Here is a 14,096-nt window from a genome sequence, read left to right as displayed (position 1 = left end):
ACCCGGCAACAGGCCTCGTAACTCGAGGCGAGGGTGAGCCGGCCGGGAGCGAGGAGACAAGGCGAGGCGCCCAGCGAGCCCAGGAACCGGCTGGACCTGGCCCAACTCTGCCCAGAGGTCCGCGCTCCGGCCGACGCCCGCGAGGGGGCGGACCGCAGGCCGGGTGCCGCGCCTGCGCAGCACAGCGGCCGCGCGAGCGGCCCGGATCGCTGCCCTCGGAACTGCGCCGGCGCGGTGCGCCGGGCGCTAAGGGGCGGGGCTCCGTTGCGCCGCGCGCAAGGCTGGGGCAAAGCCCGGGCCGGGATAGGGCGTGGGGCAGCGCGTCGGGACGTCCCTCGCGTCGGGCCCGACGGCGCGTGCGCACTGGGCGGCCGGCGGGGTGGCTGGGGAGCGGGGCGGGGGCAAGAGTGGCCTCTTCGCCTCATTGTGCCCTAGCGCCGCCCGGACAACTCGCAGGCCGCCGGCACCATGAAGATCTGGACTTCGGAGCACGTCTTTGAGTAAGTCTGGGGCGGGGGCGGGTCGGCGAGGGGCACGGGGCAGCAACGGGGTGGGAGGGAGCTCGGGCCTGGAGTCGCGGCGAGGCCGAAGAAGGCGCCCCTCAGGAACCTTCCAGGCTCGGGCCTAGCAGGGGAAGCCGGGCCCGAGCTCCTGGGGCCCTGGCGGCGGGGCTCAAGGTCACGACCCCGGGGACGCCCCAGGAGTGGGCCCCCAGGGGAGAAGGCACCTAACCTCCAGGCCCAGTCCCCGCCCGGCCAGGAGGGGCCTGGCGGTCATCCTCCCGGCGACGCCCCCTCGGGCGCTGGGGGCGTCGCCGAGCACGAGGTCCTTCACTGCACTCGGGGTGGGAGGGCCCCTCTTTGCCGTGTCAGGCCTTGCAGCACCGTGTGGGTTGTGGAGCCGAGGAACCCCCGAGCAAGGCGTGGGCTGTCGAGTCTAGTCTCCCCACCATCTTTGGGTGGAGTTCCTTACCTCGGAATGTGGATTTAGCGTGAGCTCAGGAGACGGGGAGGCGAAACTTTTCTGGCACTTCCTTGACCTGAGGAATTGCAATTTATGGCCTTGGAATTGAAGTCCAAGTTCCACTTCTGGCTTCAACAAGCTGTGTGACCTTGGGTTACCCATTTTCGTCTGAGACATGGAAGGTAATGGTGTAATCAGGGCCTGGTGGTATAATATGTCTTTGAGGTCACGTTCATTAACATCTCTGGGTTAGCGAGAAATATTTAGTAACGAAAATAGGCCTTAAATCTGTTGAACGCTGATAATTAGATTCCCTTCTGGGTCCGTGATTCATTGTACAAAAGAACCACACATTTAACCCACTATATCATTTTTGCCTAAACAGATAGTTGATCGATTATCTCATCACTCTTTATTGACTGACCTTTTTCTCTCATTGATTTGAAGTGTCACCCGTGCCCTGAACACTGCTGTGGTTTGTATTTGAATCCATTTCTGAGCCATCTGCCCTATTCCCTGTTCCACTGAACTTGATCTTGTTGCCACACCATCTTAATTTTTATAGCTTTGAAATATATTTTAGTCCAACCATTTGAATTGTTTTGAACAATGTTTCTGAAGGCAATTTTTAAAAGAGGTTGTAACCTTATACATATTCCGTGAATCAGACACATCCCAGAGTCCACTGGATCCTGGAAAGTATAGGAAGTTAGAATCAGAGGGAAGACTTCTTTTCTAATATTTTACAGCCTTTCTGGGGGGAAAAGACCCTAAATTTGTAGTCTTTCTGGTGTTCTTTAACCTGGTCACATTCTTCACTACTCCATTTCAGCCCTTGGGACCATGGGTGGTTTCTTTGCAATGCTCTTTTGGGTTTAAATGCTTTAACAAGCTGTATCTCCTTAGAACTGTAACACTCTTCTCTTTGGCTTGTTCCCTACTCCCCACCCCCAGTTCTACCCTTTTCTGTAATATTTCCCTCTCTCCTTTCCCTTCAGTGTGAATGTTCAGTGAAATACTGTTGGCCTTCTTATCTTGCATTTCATCAGAGGTTCCTAATCTTTCTTTCTCTCTTTTCGTCACAGACCTCTCTGAAATTTGATGACCGGGACTCCGGGACTCTCCTCCCAGCAGATAGACATATTCACGTAAATGCTGTGTCTGTCCTGGGAGAAGGAGCTCTGGTCCTGATTCTCCCCAGATAATCTGGGCTTTTTGATCAAGGTCCCAGCTGATACATGCACATACATGGCACCCAAATCTGTACCTTGGGCTCCAGCCTCTCTTGAACTTCAAATCCTTATTTTCAGGCTTTAGCAGGTATCTCCACTCACATGTCCCTCAGGCTCCAGTTGCCCTGTGTTTCCCATCTCAAGGATGTTACTAACAACAACATCTAAGTCATCATTCTGTGTCTTACCCACCTTTCATTTTCCAACACGTCCTTCTGAGGCCTAGCATGTAGTTGGTATCCAGCTGAAATCATTCATTGATGCCTTCAAAAAATATGAAAGCTTGCTCTGGGCCAGGAACTAACTGTTCCTTAGATTGGTTACACTTTGGCAAATAAATCAAGACATTATTGCTGCCTCATGGAGTTAACAGTGTTCCCCACCTGGTTTTATAGGTTAAAAAAACTGGACAGCTCTCTAAGCCATCACTAGGTTCTACTGACTGCCCTTTGGAGCCATCTTTGACTGTCTTCCAGTGTGAAGTCTTTTCACATAATTACATTAATTCAGTTAAAATGAGTTGCTGGAAGACTGTTAATCATAATATGCAGCCTTTGTAACTTTTGAGCTAGTTATGTTTCATAAAGCAGTCTCAGTCCAAGCTAAGTCAACATCAGTGTCTTCAGGTTGGCTCAGAGAGGAGAGGACTAAATTACAAATCATGCATAACCACCCTGAAGCCATACAATTATTAATTTTTTTAGAGGAGGTGGGGGGAAGAGAGAAGTGCGAGGAAGCCAGCCAACCGTGGTATATGACTAGATGGATTCAGGGGAGGGCTCGTCTGATTTTCATTTTAGATAGTTACCTTGGTAACAGTCAGAGTGCTTGGCCTGTGTCACTTCTGTGTGCGGGGGCTTGCTAGATTTATGAAATAGCTCTGCTTATATACCTGCACTGATTGATGAATAAGACTTGAGGTTAAAAACAGAATGAGGTTCACTTATATATAATGTTATAGCAAAAATGAAAACATTAAAGATAAAATCACTGGTTATCCAGGGTTTTGAGAAATGAACGGGGTTGAGATTTTCCTTCCTTCCACAAAAAGCATTGTCAGGCTTAGTTCTCTGAAAAGTTGAAATAGAGTACTGTGTACCTGTTTTGCTTTTATCGAAATTAAAAGTAATGCTGTGTGGTTTATCGGTAACTAGTTCGAAACATCATCTCCAGATCTCGTCTTTTTCCTCTCAGTGAAGACATGTGGAATCGGACTGCAGGTGGCCTAAGTCACTTTTAATGCTCATTGTGGCTAATAAGGGGCTCTTTTGAGTAGGGTATCTTCTGTACAAGCATTTTATTCAGGTAAGTTGTGAAGAGAACAAATGTACATCACATTTTGAATCACCCAAGTACATGTGCTTTTTCAAGAATATAAAGATGCTGCAAGTTCCGTGATATTGTTACCATTTCAATCCTAAATGATAAGCAAATGCTTATTAAGAGAGAATATTAGAAAATAGCACATTAGCAACACCTTAAAAAACATGTTGTTGTATTGAGTGACCTTTTCAAAACAACTCAGAAATCACTCCTTTGAGGAAAGTAACCTTAATAGAGAAAAATACATTTTTAATAGTATGGTATTTGAAACAGTAATGCTTTGGGTCTTGTAATCCCTGTAAGAATTTACATTGCCTCTAAGTTCGTTGACTCTTACTAATTTTTTATAGCTTCACAGAAGGGTCAGATAAAAGAATAAATGGTGTAATAACATTTTTTGCTGTCTGTTTCTGTAGAACATAATTTTTAAATACATTTTTATGAATCTGATTTTTAGAAACAAAATTTACATGTGAGAGTGGACACATGAATAGAAAAGATTACTTAAACTGTATTGAAACGCTCTGTAGGTTACTTTAAACTTTTAGGCATCAGTTGTACCATAGAGCCTGTGTGCTGAAAAAAATACTGAGGCCTGTACATACCCAAGATGCAGTCTGAGCCCCCCCAAATCGTCTTTCAGTCAGTATTTCAGAAAATGATTTCCCTAGGCAAATTAATTAAACTTCAATTATAAAAAATGATGGCTTATGAAAATGGCTGAATTTATATTCATATTTTTAAATGTTTGATTTTTGATTCTTTTTGGCAGCCACCCATGGGAAACTGTCACAACAGCTGCAATGCAGAAGTACCCAAACCCTATGAACCCGAACGTGGTTGGAGTTGATGTATTGGACAGACATATAGATCCCTCTGGAAAGCTGCACAGCCACAGACTTCTCAGCACAGAGTGGGGACTGCCTTCCATCGTGAAGTCTGTAAGTGTGTCTTTATTCCTGGAGGAATGTGACTGCTGTAGAGAAGTTTTCTAAACCACATTATAATTTCAAGTAGGTTGTGGGAGCTGATTCTGAATGTCATTTTTGCATCAGTTCAAATTGTATTATAATAAACTTGAGTTATGAGTGTATAATGAATTGGAAATATTATTACAGTCTTCTTGAAGGTACCTGATAAAACCTTCTGAAGGAAGCCAGCTAATGCTCTGTAATCTCAGAGTTCGGTTCTGCTTTTCCTGCCTTGCCAGCAGCTTGAGGCCAGCGGTGGACGTGGCAGCGCCGGAGTCGCCATGATGGTTGGCTGGCGCTTGCTGTGGTTGATGGAGGAGGGAGGGGCACAGCAAGTGAGGAGCAGACTCTCGGGCTTTGCTGTCACCCCATTTGCTCCAAGATCTGGGCCTTCTCCCTACACATTTAAACACAGAGTTCTGTGCTGTCACAAATGAGCAGGCTTTAGTGAGCCAGTTTCACCAGCAAAAACCTGAGATGCCAGTTTATCACAATGTGAGAGAATCCTGCTACGATAAGTGGACCCCGTTTTCCGTAGAGGTTCTCTTTCTAGAAGGTGGGCCCACTCAGAAAACTAAAGGACGCATTTTTTAGCAGAAATGCACTGACTGCTTCCTTTGTCCGAACCACCGCCCTCGGTGGTGGGGACACAGCTGTGAGCACGACTGGGCCAGACTTGGGACCCGAGCGTGGGGGCACTGCAGGGTTGCTGTGTTGCCCTCCCCCGTGAGAGGGCTGGTTTTCTGTGTGGAGAATGGAGCCACACATCCTCTGCCTTGGGCTGCTCTAGGAAACACTGACAGATACTCTGAAGCGCTCCTTTCTCTCGATGCCACGTTTCCCCCGAATGTTATGCTTTCCACGTTCCGGGCTCGCTGCTCCACCGTCACGTCCGGGTGGTCTCAGCATCCTGCCTGGCTCCCCATGCGTTCTCAGTGGGCTGGGTGCTCGTTGCCCCTGAGGAGAGCTTTAGTGTTTGGCAGTCTCATCTCCATGGTGTGTGTGTGAATTCCTTTTCCCCTTCAGTGGGCCTCCTTTCTGACCTTTGCTGATTCTGCGTGTATTTTATGAAACAGATTTTTGATTCAAGATATTAACACATTTTTACCTTCAAATAAAATATTGATACCCTTGTTGAGAAAGCCTGCTTCCTCTGATTACTAACTCTGAGTGTTTGACCTAGCTTATTGGCGCAGCAAGAACCAAAACGTACGTGCAGGAGCATTCTGTGGTGGATCCTGTAGAGAAAACAATGGAACTGAAATCTACTAATGTAAGTGTGAGCTCCCTTTTGTTTTATTTTTAAACTATTTTGCTTAATTTTTTCGTCTGTTTTGTAGTTGACATACAAATGAATTTGTGCTTCTCGACTTTGGTTTAGAAAATCAGAGCTTACATGCCCTGTTGTCTCCGCCTGTTCGCAGCTCAGCCTCACCGCCCTGGTGAGCCTGCTGATCGCTTCTAGGGGGCGGCCCTTGATGAAATGAATTTGGACTCGTGTGCGTGTTGTTACCATTATAATACTTTTGTCAAATTTATTGTTTTTTTAATGAAAGGAAGTAACACATAGTGAAAAGCTCTGTTTGCACAGCAGCACGAAAGTGGGCTGTCTGCTGCTGCTTTGTGTATTTAGCTGGCAAGATTTTGGTTTGTGAATTAATTTTGGACATGTGTTCAATCTTGGTTTCCAAAATGATGTGGCTTTTTTTTGATTCTGTAGATTTCGTTTACAAATATGGTTTCAGTAGATGAGAGACTTATATACAAACCACATCCTCAAGACCCAGAAAAGTGAGTAGAAAATGTTTTAGCAAAGTTATTTTACAGTGTGTTTTAATTTTTCTATCAAATATTTCTTTAAAAAATGAAAGTTAGGTCATCCTGAAACTGTGTGAATGTGTTTTGTTCCAGAACTGTTTTGACGCAAGAAGCCATAATCACCGTGAAAGGGGTCAGTCTCGGGAGTTACCTTGAAGGACTGATGGCAAGTACAATATCTTCAAATGCGAATAAAGTAAGTGAGGCTGCTCCCCGCCTGCTCTTACTCCTGGGTTTTGTTCCCTGCCAGAGCTGTCCTTGTGAGCTGAGTCTCAGCCACTGGGGTGGGGGGCGGTTACTGACAAGGCTCTGGGATCTGGCGCGCCTGGAGTCATGCGCACACTGTAACTCTGACCAGCCTTTCACCCTGGGCTTGAAGTGGTCTTTCTCTGCCTCCGTTTCCTGTCTGTGGGGACCGATGACCCACCTCACTTGGTTGGGCATAAAGAGTGAATGCGATCCCACATGGAAGGCCCAAGGCCCAGGGCCCAGCTCATGGGGCATGCTGATGGTGTGTAGCTGTGTGTCACTGTTGGACACATCGATTCTGAGCCTTTTTTTTTTTTTTCCATTATCATCTCCCACCCCATGGAATTAATACCACAGGTTGTATCTGTGGGTATAGATATGTAGATATATATGCCTGTGTTTTATACGTTAAAAGAGTGAGATTTTTCTCCATCCGCCCCCTCAACTAATTTTTGCCCCACTGAGAATGCATGATTTAAAATAAAGTTTAGAGAAAGATGCCTAATGCACTGTTTTGTAACACATGTTTAATATAATCATTTAGCAGTCAAAAGATATTCATAGATGCCTTCTCTGTGCCAGGCAGAGTGCTAGGCTAGACTGGGGATACAGCGGGGAGCAAAACAAACGTGGTCCCTGCCCTCGTGGAGCTAAGAGGAAGGCGACATTAATCATACAACACGTCATTAGGAAAGGAAAAGTACAGAAAGGTATGAGTGTTTAATGGGTGTTCAGTAAGTGATGTTTCTAGCAAGTTCTGAATGAGGGATGGGTAAGCTGTGAGGGGTATGCTAGGAAGAGGCAGTGCATGTGCAAAGGCCCTGAGACAGGAAGCAGGGAATGTTCCTCTTTCTGTTCCTCAGGGAACTGCATAGAGTGGCAGGAGGGAGTGGTTGAAGAGGAAGTCAGGGGCCAGATCTTTCAGAGCCTTGTACAGGGTTTTGGTTTAAAATATGGACATAAAAAGAAGAAAGGAGTTTGACCTCACCAGCCCAAAGGGGGATCACTAATCATAGTAAAATATCACTGTCATTTAATTGTAGACTCTTTTGAGAACATCTTTTGCATACAAAATCAGTGTGTATAGACCAAGCCTGTTGCTCAAGGCATTTGATATTTGGTAAATAACATTAAAGAAGAAAAAGCAAAGATAAAAACCATCCTTCCTAGTGAGGTTTAGTTATGGTGAGGTTTGTGATGCTCCTTGTTACTTCCTGATATGCCATTTATTTGATATGTGCCTTTGCTCTCACTTGGTAACAATAAATGTACCGGATTTTTTTAAGGGCCGAGAAGCAATGGAATGGGTAATACATAAACTAAATGCTGAAATTGAAGAATTGACAGCTTCAGCGAGAGGGAGCATAAGGACACCAATGGCTGCGGCGGCACTTGTGGAGAAATGATCATGAAGGTTGATGCACAGCGCCCGGCTCCCCAGGTCCCTGGAAGCTGGCAGTGTATTTATTTGTTATTTAAAAAATACAACCATATTTTAGGTAGATTTTTTTTTTAATAAGCTGAAGAAAGGCTATGTGACTTGATCAAAACAAAGAGGTGCAGGGTTTCTAAATAAAACGGATCATCTGAAATTAGTTTTGTTTGAAATGACTGTCTCTAATTTTGAGGATTCCAGGGTTTATGTGAAAATTTAACAATTTTTGAAAAGTACTTGAAAATTGGTATTGGCTTATTAAATCTCCTTCAGGTAGAATCTTTAAGCTTTTCACATTTTGGAAGTCTACCTGGCTTTGGACCAACCCCAGAACAAAGCAGAGCCACCTCTTACATACACACAATTGCTCTGATGCAGTAAACTTCAAGAACTTTCATGAGGGAACTCACTTAAAAGGAGAAATTGTTTAATTTTCAGAAGACATATAAGTAATTTGCTCTGCTATAAACTACCATTAAAAATTAAGTGTTTTAATTTGGTACTCAACATTCTTGGAGTAAAAATTATCACAAAAGTAGAAATGACTCCAACAAAAATATCACTTGATTGTGTTAAAGAGTACTGTATTGACTTGCCAAAGTCTTGTAACTTAGTAAAGGTATTACCTTCCTTGGCTTTGTACTTTGTGACTTAGTATGCTGTGTCGTGGGCTGGTTGTTAACTAAAAAAATAAAGTCATTACTGGAATTTTGCAGCACTCTAAACAGAAGAACAGCTGTTCACATCTTTTAGCATTTCACATTTGCCTAACTTATAAATTGCCATGTGTCAAAATCATGGTTCTGTAATTGCTAAAGCATGATATGTCAGGTTATTTGAACATAATTACTTTTGAAGTAATTGTGACCATGAAACAGCTTTTTTTACGTGAAGAGCTGTACATCATTTGAAACTACTCAAATGATATCTTGATCTGAAGCATAAATCCCAGGTACTTAATGTTTTTAATAATACTGTGTCGTTGCCGGGGGTGGGACGGTGGAGAAGAAAAAATAATAGGGAGAAAAAGGCATTGACCTAAGCTAACTGCAGCTTTTATTTATGGGAAATCCTTGCTTTAGATGCCAGAGGGCAGCTGCAATCTGAAAAACAACCCAGTAAATGTATTTTGTTTTGTATTTTGTAGCAGGCAATAAATTATCAACCACTAAATAAGAATATCTTTGATACTTGGAATTGTTGCAGAGTATTTTTGTTAGAAGGTGGTCAGCCCTTGCCTTTATTTTACAATGCTTAATGTGATAAACTTCTAGTGTCCGGATTCCTGTAGAAGAAACCAGTTAAAATATGTATATAAACCACAAAAATAGTATTCCAAACTATTTTTACATTACTGGTTTTCTACTTAAAATATTGTTTAGCTTACAACTTCTTAAGACATTTATAAAAGCAGATTAAAGCCAATAAGGTTTATGATTATTTTTTTGTAACCAGAGATGGTTTTTACAATTAAAATAAAATTTCAGCTAAGCAAAACATTGCTAAATACTGATATTTGATAAGTTGCGTTGTATAATTTCTGAAAATTATACTTGTTCTGAAAGGGGGTAACACCCTAACGATAAAAGGATTTCTAAACAAAATTTTATCCTGTTTATTTTTTTTTTACTCTGATCCAATGATAAAATTCTATAAATTTTTATTTTCCAGCAGTTTCTTCTTTTAGTTAAGTAGCTGGTAGTTTGTGGCTTATACCTGTTTAAGTACAAGTAACATAGAAAGCATTTGCGATGACTGACCTGGAACAAAGTGCTCGTGGATTAGAATTAGACTCGGACTATGGAACATATTTTCCTATTTTATTAAAGATGGATCTTACATGAATTAAGAAAAAATTTTATTGTTAATAAAAACTTCCTTTTAACTACGATGTTTTTCCTGATTATAATTTGTTTTCAATAACTGTAAAGAGCAAAAGTAATGTTTTTCCTAGAAGAAAAAAAACTTTCTCCTAGTAATAATGCGCTTAATTGCCACAGGCTACAAGCGGGCGTCGCACGGCGAGATCGGCTCCGTCCAAGCTGGACGCCCGGAGTCGAGGGTTGTCTCCCCGACGGTCTCCTGCGCCCCGTCCCGGGCTGTCACACCGGGGACCCGCCGAGGGTCACTTGTTCACTGTAACTGGGGTTGGTGCTCCATGCGGGCCGCAGCCCGGCCGCCTGGCCGCCGTGACCCCGGGGCCGGTCGGCGGGGGAACACCGGCCGCGGCGCCATGTTTCGTGCTACCCCCGGGTTCTCTCCTGTGCGTCTCCCGCCGGGCCGCCGACCGGGCGCTACGGAAGCCCGCGGGGCACAAACGCGTGGCCCGCGGAGCCAATAGGCAGGCGCGGCCGGCAGCCCGCCCGGGGATTGGCACCTGAGGTCCGGGCCTCGCGCCCCTATTGGCTCCCGGCGCGGGGGCGTCAGCGGCGGGGCAGCCAGGCCGCCCGGGAGGGGGCGGGGCCAGAGGCGATGGGACTGGCAGGCGCGGAGCCCCGCCCCTTCCGCTCCCTGGGCCTGACCTTCCGGCAGTTGGGCCGTGCGCTGAGCCGACGTTGACCGGTCCTCGCGACTTGACCCAGCGCGCCCACCCTCGCGACATCATGGTGGCCTACTGGCGACAGGCTGGACTCAGGTAGGTCCGGGCCTCGGCAGGGGCGGGTAGTGGGGCGCGGGCGGGCCCGGCGCGGCCGGGGTCGGAGGTCACGGAGCGCGGCGGGGTGGGGGGTGGGCGGGCGAGCGCGGCCCAAGATGGCGGCCTGCGGCCGGGGGTCCGGCGTCCCCGGGTCCCGGCCTCCAGGTGCAGGCGCCGACCGTGCACCTGCGCGCACCTGCCCTGCGCGCGCGGCCGAGCACCTGCGCGCTGCCATGACCGGCTTCGACAGCGCCGTGCCTGCTCCAGGTCAGCGGCCCTCCCGGGCAGGGCCGGTGTCCTCGAGAGCCGGATCACCTCACGTTGGAGAAGTTACATTGGCACCTGAAACGTGGGAACTCGGAGTGAAGAGAGGTCTCTCTAACCACTCGCCATAACTGACCTCTCTTTCCAGCGTCAAGATGTACACGCTTTTTTTTTTTTTAATTAACTCATCTTGCTGTCAGGTTACTTTATGGGTTAAACGAGTAAACTGTAAAGGGCACTCCACAAGGGTGAGTGCTAGCGCTTGGAGAGCTCAGATACGGAGCCCATTTGAGGACATGGCTTCTAATGAGATGGAGAAACCGTGCATCCAGGTGTCTCCTGATTTCTTTACCTGTGCACCTGTGGACCTACGTGAGTTCACCTGGCTCCAGGTCACACACCTTGCTACTTAGCCAGATTGAGTAGCACCTCCTAGTGGTGACTTTCTGTGGCTATATGACCGGGCAACCCAGGAGTTTTCTGACTTCCCAGGTCAAGCGAGGTTCTGTAGCAGTGGAAGGATGATGATCCCAGTCACAGGTACCATTTATTAAGCACCTCCTACAAGACAAGGGTGGTGATCCTTGCTTTCCACACTTTGTCTTTCCTCCCCCCAAGTACCAGTGGAGCAAATATTATTATCTCTCTGTCTTATTCTATTGCTTTTTACAGGTGAATAAATTAGCCGAAAAGATTGAACAGCCTGAAGGTCACCAGTTAGTAAGAGTGCAAGCAGGAATTGGAACTCCTACCTCTGGCTCAAAAAAACAAGTCTGAAACATGAGCATATAGTCGGCACCCTCCCCCTCCTTCCTGTTTTCAAAAAGTGTAAAAAGTGAGCTGACATTTTTTGGAAAATAAGATGTTGATAGGAGTCCGTCTACCAAACAGGAAGCAGACTGTTAGATATTTTCTAGAGTTGACGATGTTCTCTAAGGGCTTCTCAGTTGAGCTTAGAAACCTTGACTGAGAAGCGTTCTCAACAGCAGGCTTAGGAAACGGAATCCAGTGTTCTCATGAAAACCTTGTGAGAATAATAATAAATTTTAAGTAGTGAAGTGGGAAAAAAGTCACTTAACGTTATAGCCTCTGTTAATATTTAGGAATATTTCCTGCGCTGTGAGTTGTGTTTTGGTTTTTTGCTTCTATGCCTTTTTTATTTTAAATCAGTACATATTAAAGAGAGAAAACAGTACAAAGAAGAAAAACCAAAAATCACCCATTCTAACCCGAATTAAGACTTTGATACATTTTTTTCTGGTCTTTTTCTTTGTATAGATGCCTTTTGGCATTAGGTCATTTTTAAGTTCAGGTCTATAATCATAGTACATTCAAACCAAAATTAAAAGCATAGGAAGAAAAACAAAAACACAGTGACATGGCCAGTCTGGCTGGATCATTGATAATTAGCTTTATATTGCCTCTTCTTTTGTCCCAGCTACATCCGATACTCCCAGATCTGTGCAAAAGCAGTGAGAGATGCCCTGAAGACAGAATTCAGAGCAAACGCTGAGAAGGCTTCTGGCAGCAACGTAAAAATTGTGAAAGTGAAAAAGGAATAAATAATCTGTAAGTTGCTGACTGATTTAGAGAAAGAGTTACATTTTAAGTTTTCGGAGCACTTATTAAAATCAGAGTGATTTTAGTTTTGAGGTCTGTCCATTTCTGATCAATCAGTACGTTTAGAAGTTAGTGGGGCAATCATCTAAGGCATACAGCTCATAGAAGTCCTGTGGTGTAATCAAAGGATGTCATTTTGGGGCCCTGACAAGCAGAAGTAATTGGCACATTGATTGTCAGTTCATTTAGCAATGCTTATGTAGAGGGCCATCTTATTTTAATTAAACCTGTTTCGTTTGCACAAAATCAAGTAATTCAGAGGATAGACTCCCCACTTTAATAATTGCTGTTGGAGTTACATAACAGTTCAGGAGCATGAAAAATTACAGTTCTTTGAGTTTTTATTTCCCCCACATCTGCTAATGTTCTCACAAATCACTGCTTCCTGAGCATAAGGGCTACAAGTATGGCCAGGGTCCCGCTATTCTATCAGGCACTAAAGTCTGCAAGACCCCGCAGTGAACAATGCTTTGCTAAATGTACTGTGGTTTCAGAGTTTGGTTCATTTTACGTCTCAAAAGGTGTTGGCAATGCCGAGTTACATTCTGTGCAATAAAAGACAGTTTTGTACAGTTAATAAGTTTGAGACTTTTGTCTCCAAACTACTCAAGTGATTTGATCTCTAAACCACTTTCTTGACACTATTATTTCAAAGATAAGAGAGGCCAATTACCAGATATGTTTTTCAGATTTAATTTTCTTGTTTTGCTTTACAAGAGCCTCAGACCTCCAGTAGCAAGGAAATGTGATAAATATTAATCGTTTGGCAGCTTGTGGTGATGAGCAATCTTACTTATTGGAACCATCTCCCCTAGGCACTTCTCATTTTCATTTTGAATTAGTAAATATTTTATTACAGGTCTGAAGATGCAGTGTTTTGAATTTACCCCTTGTTCTTGGGGCTCTCTGTCTAATCTCCTAATTCTAAGGAATGAGACCTGGTTTTAGGTCCAGTTGTTTTCTTTTAACAATGAGCTAGCTGAGAAAAATTAGTCGGCCTCTGTCTGCAGCATGGCCGAGCCAGTTTCTGCAGCGAACTCCGTTGCGCTTGTGATATCCTTGGGGCCAGGAATGTAAACAGAACAATGACCGTTCTCTATATGTCCTGCAGTGGATGTGGCCCTGCCATCTCAGCACAGGGGCCTTAGCATCTTTTAAAGGAAGAGTGTTTCTTGCATTGCCAGGAGAACGTTTGACTTCCTTAGCAGGGAAGTGCCTCTTGGACTGAGGCCGAGCACGGGAACCAGCACTTTTTACAGCTGAGAGACAAGGTTTATCACCACCCGAGTAAACTGAACCACGGTCATATTGTACCTTCCAATATAAGGAAGTTACTTCCCCCATGCATACTGGATCTTTAAGAAAGCATGACAGACTGACAACCTGCATTTTCTCTTTTCCTCCTAGACCCCAACTTCAGCTTGAAATGCTGCCCTTCTGAGGGGAAGCTGTGTGGGCACGTGTGACGGCAGAGGGAGAACAATCTCACCTCATGGGGAGCGTCCTGTCTCGCTCATAGGTTGACGATGCCAATAAACTGAAGTGTGGCTCACTCGTGCTGTTGGTTTTTGGTGTCCATCAGACTT

General features: G+C 45.1%; 2 protein-coding genes across 3 annotated transcripts; both read left to right on the top strand.

Annotated features, from left to right (window-relative positions):
- The first annotated feature begins 331 nt into the window (after positions 1-331).
- Positions 332-9,880, top strand: PRELID3B (PRELI domain containing 3B). 2 transcript variants are annotated; one of them, XR_012500686.1, is made up of 7 exons: positions 332-500; positions 4,291-4,459; positions 5,673-5,762; positions 6,210-6,280; positions 6,401-6,503; positions 7,139-7,266; positions 7,843-9,880. XR_012500686.1 is itself a non-coding variant. In XM_074347515.1 (6 exons), exons 1-6 carry the CDS (start codon positions 469-471, stop codon positions 7,960-7,962), a joined length of 585 nt encoding a protein of 194 aa, XP_074203616.1. In that variant the 5' UTR covers positions 337-468; the 3' UTR covers positions 7,963-9,880. The 2 variants fall into 2 exon arrangements, 1 of the variants encoding a protein (XP_074203616.1); XM_074347515.1 differs by lacking the exon at positions 7,139-7,266 and having other exon boundaries at positions 337-500.
- A 587-nt stretch (positions 9,881-10,467) lies between these two features.
- On the top strand, positions 10,468-14,062 carry ATP5F1E (ATP synthase F1 subunit epsilon). Its single transcript, XM_074347516.1, has 3 exons — positions 10,468-10,626; positions 12,329-12,459; positions 13,918-14,062. Exons 1-2 carry the CDS (start codon positions 10,595-10,597, stop codon positions 12,450-12,452), a joined length of 156 nt encoding a protein of 51 aa, XP_074203617.1. The 5' UTR covers positions 10,468-10,594; the 3' UTR covers positions 12,453-12,459; positions 13,918-14,062.
- Positions 14,063-14,096: the final 34 nt, after the last annotated feature.

This window comes from Camelus bactrianus, chromosome 19, assembly GCF_048773025.1.
Source record: "Camelus bactrianus isolate YW-2024 breed Bactrian camel chromosome 19, ASM4877302v1, whole genome shotgun sequence".
Classification (NCBI taxonomy): Eukaryota; Metazoa; Chordata; class Mammalia; order Artiodactyla; family Camelidae; genus Camelus; species Camelus bactrianus.
This window is presented reverse-complemented; position numbering and strand designations above follow the sequence as displayed.

Bases quoted from the DNA above. Each gene is read 5' to 3' on its own strand.
- PRELID3B (XM_074347515.1), top strand. From the start codon at position 469: ATGAAGATCTGGACTTCGGAGCACGTCTTTGA. The intron at 6,281-6,400 runs GTGAGTAGAAAA...GTTTTGTTCCAG, and splicing joins CATCCTCAAGACCCAGAAAA to AACTGTTTTGACGCAAGAAG. The intron at 6,504-7,842 runs GTAAGTGAGGCT...GATTTTTTTAAG, and splicing joins TATCTTCAAATGCGAATAAA to GGCCGAGAAGCAATGGAATG.
- ATP5F1E (XM_074347516.1), top strand. From the start codon at position 10,595: ATGGTGGCCTACTGGCGACAGGCTGGACTCAG. The intron at 10,627-12,328 runs GTAGGTCCGGGC...CTTTTGTCCCAG, and splicing joins TGGCGACAGGCTGGACTCAG to CTACATCCGATACTCCCAGA.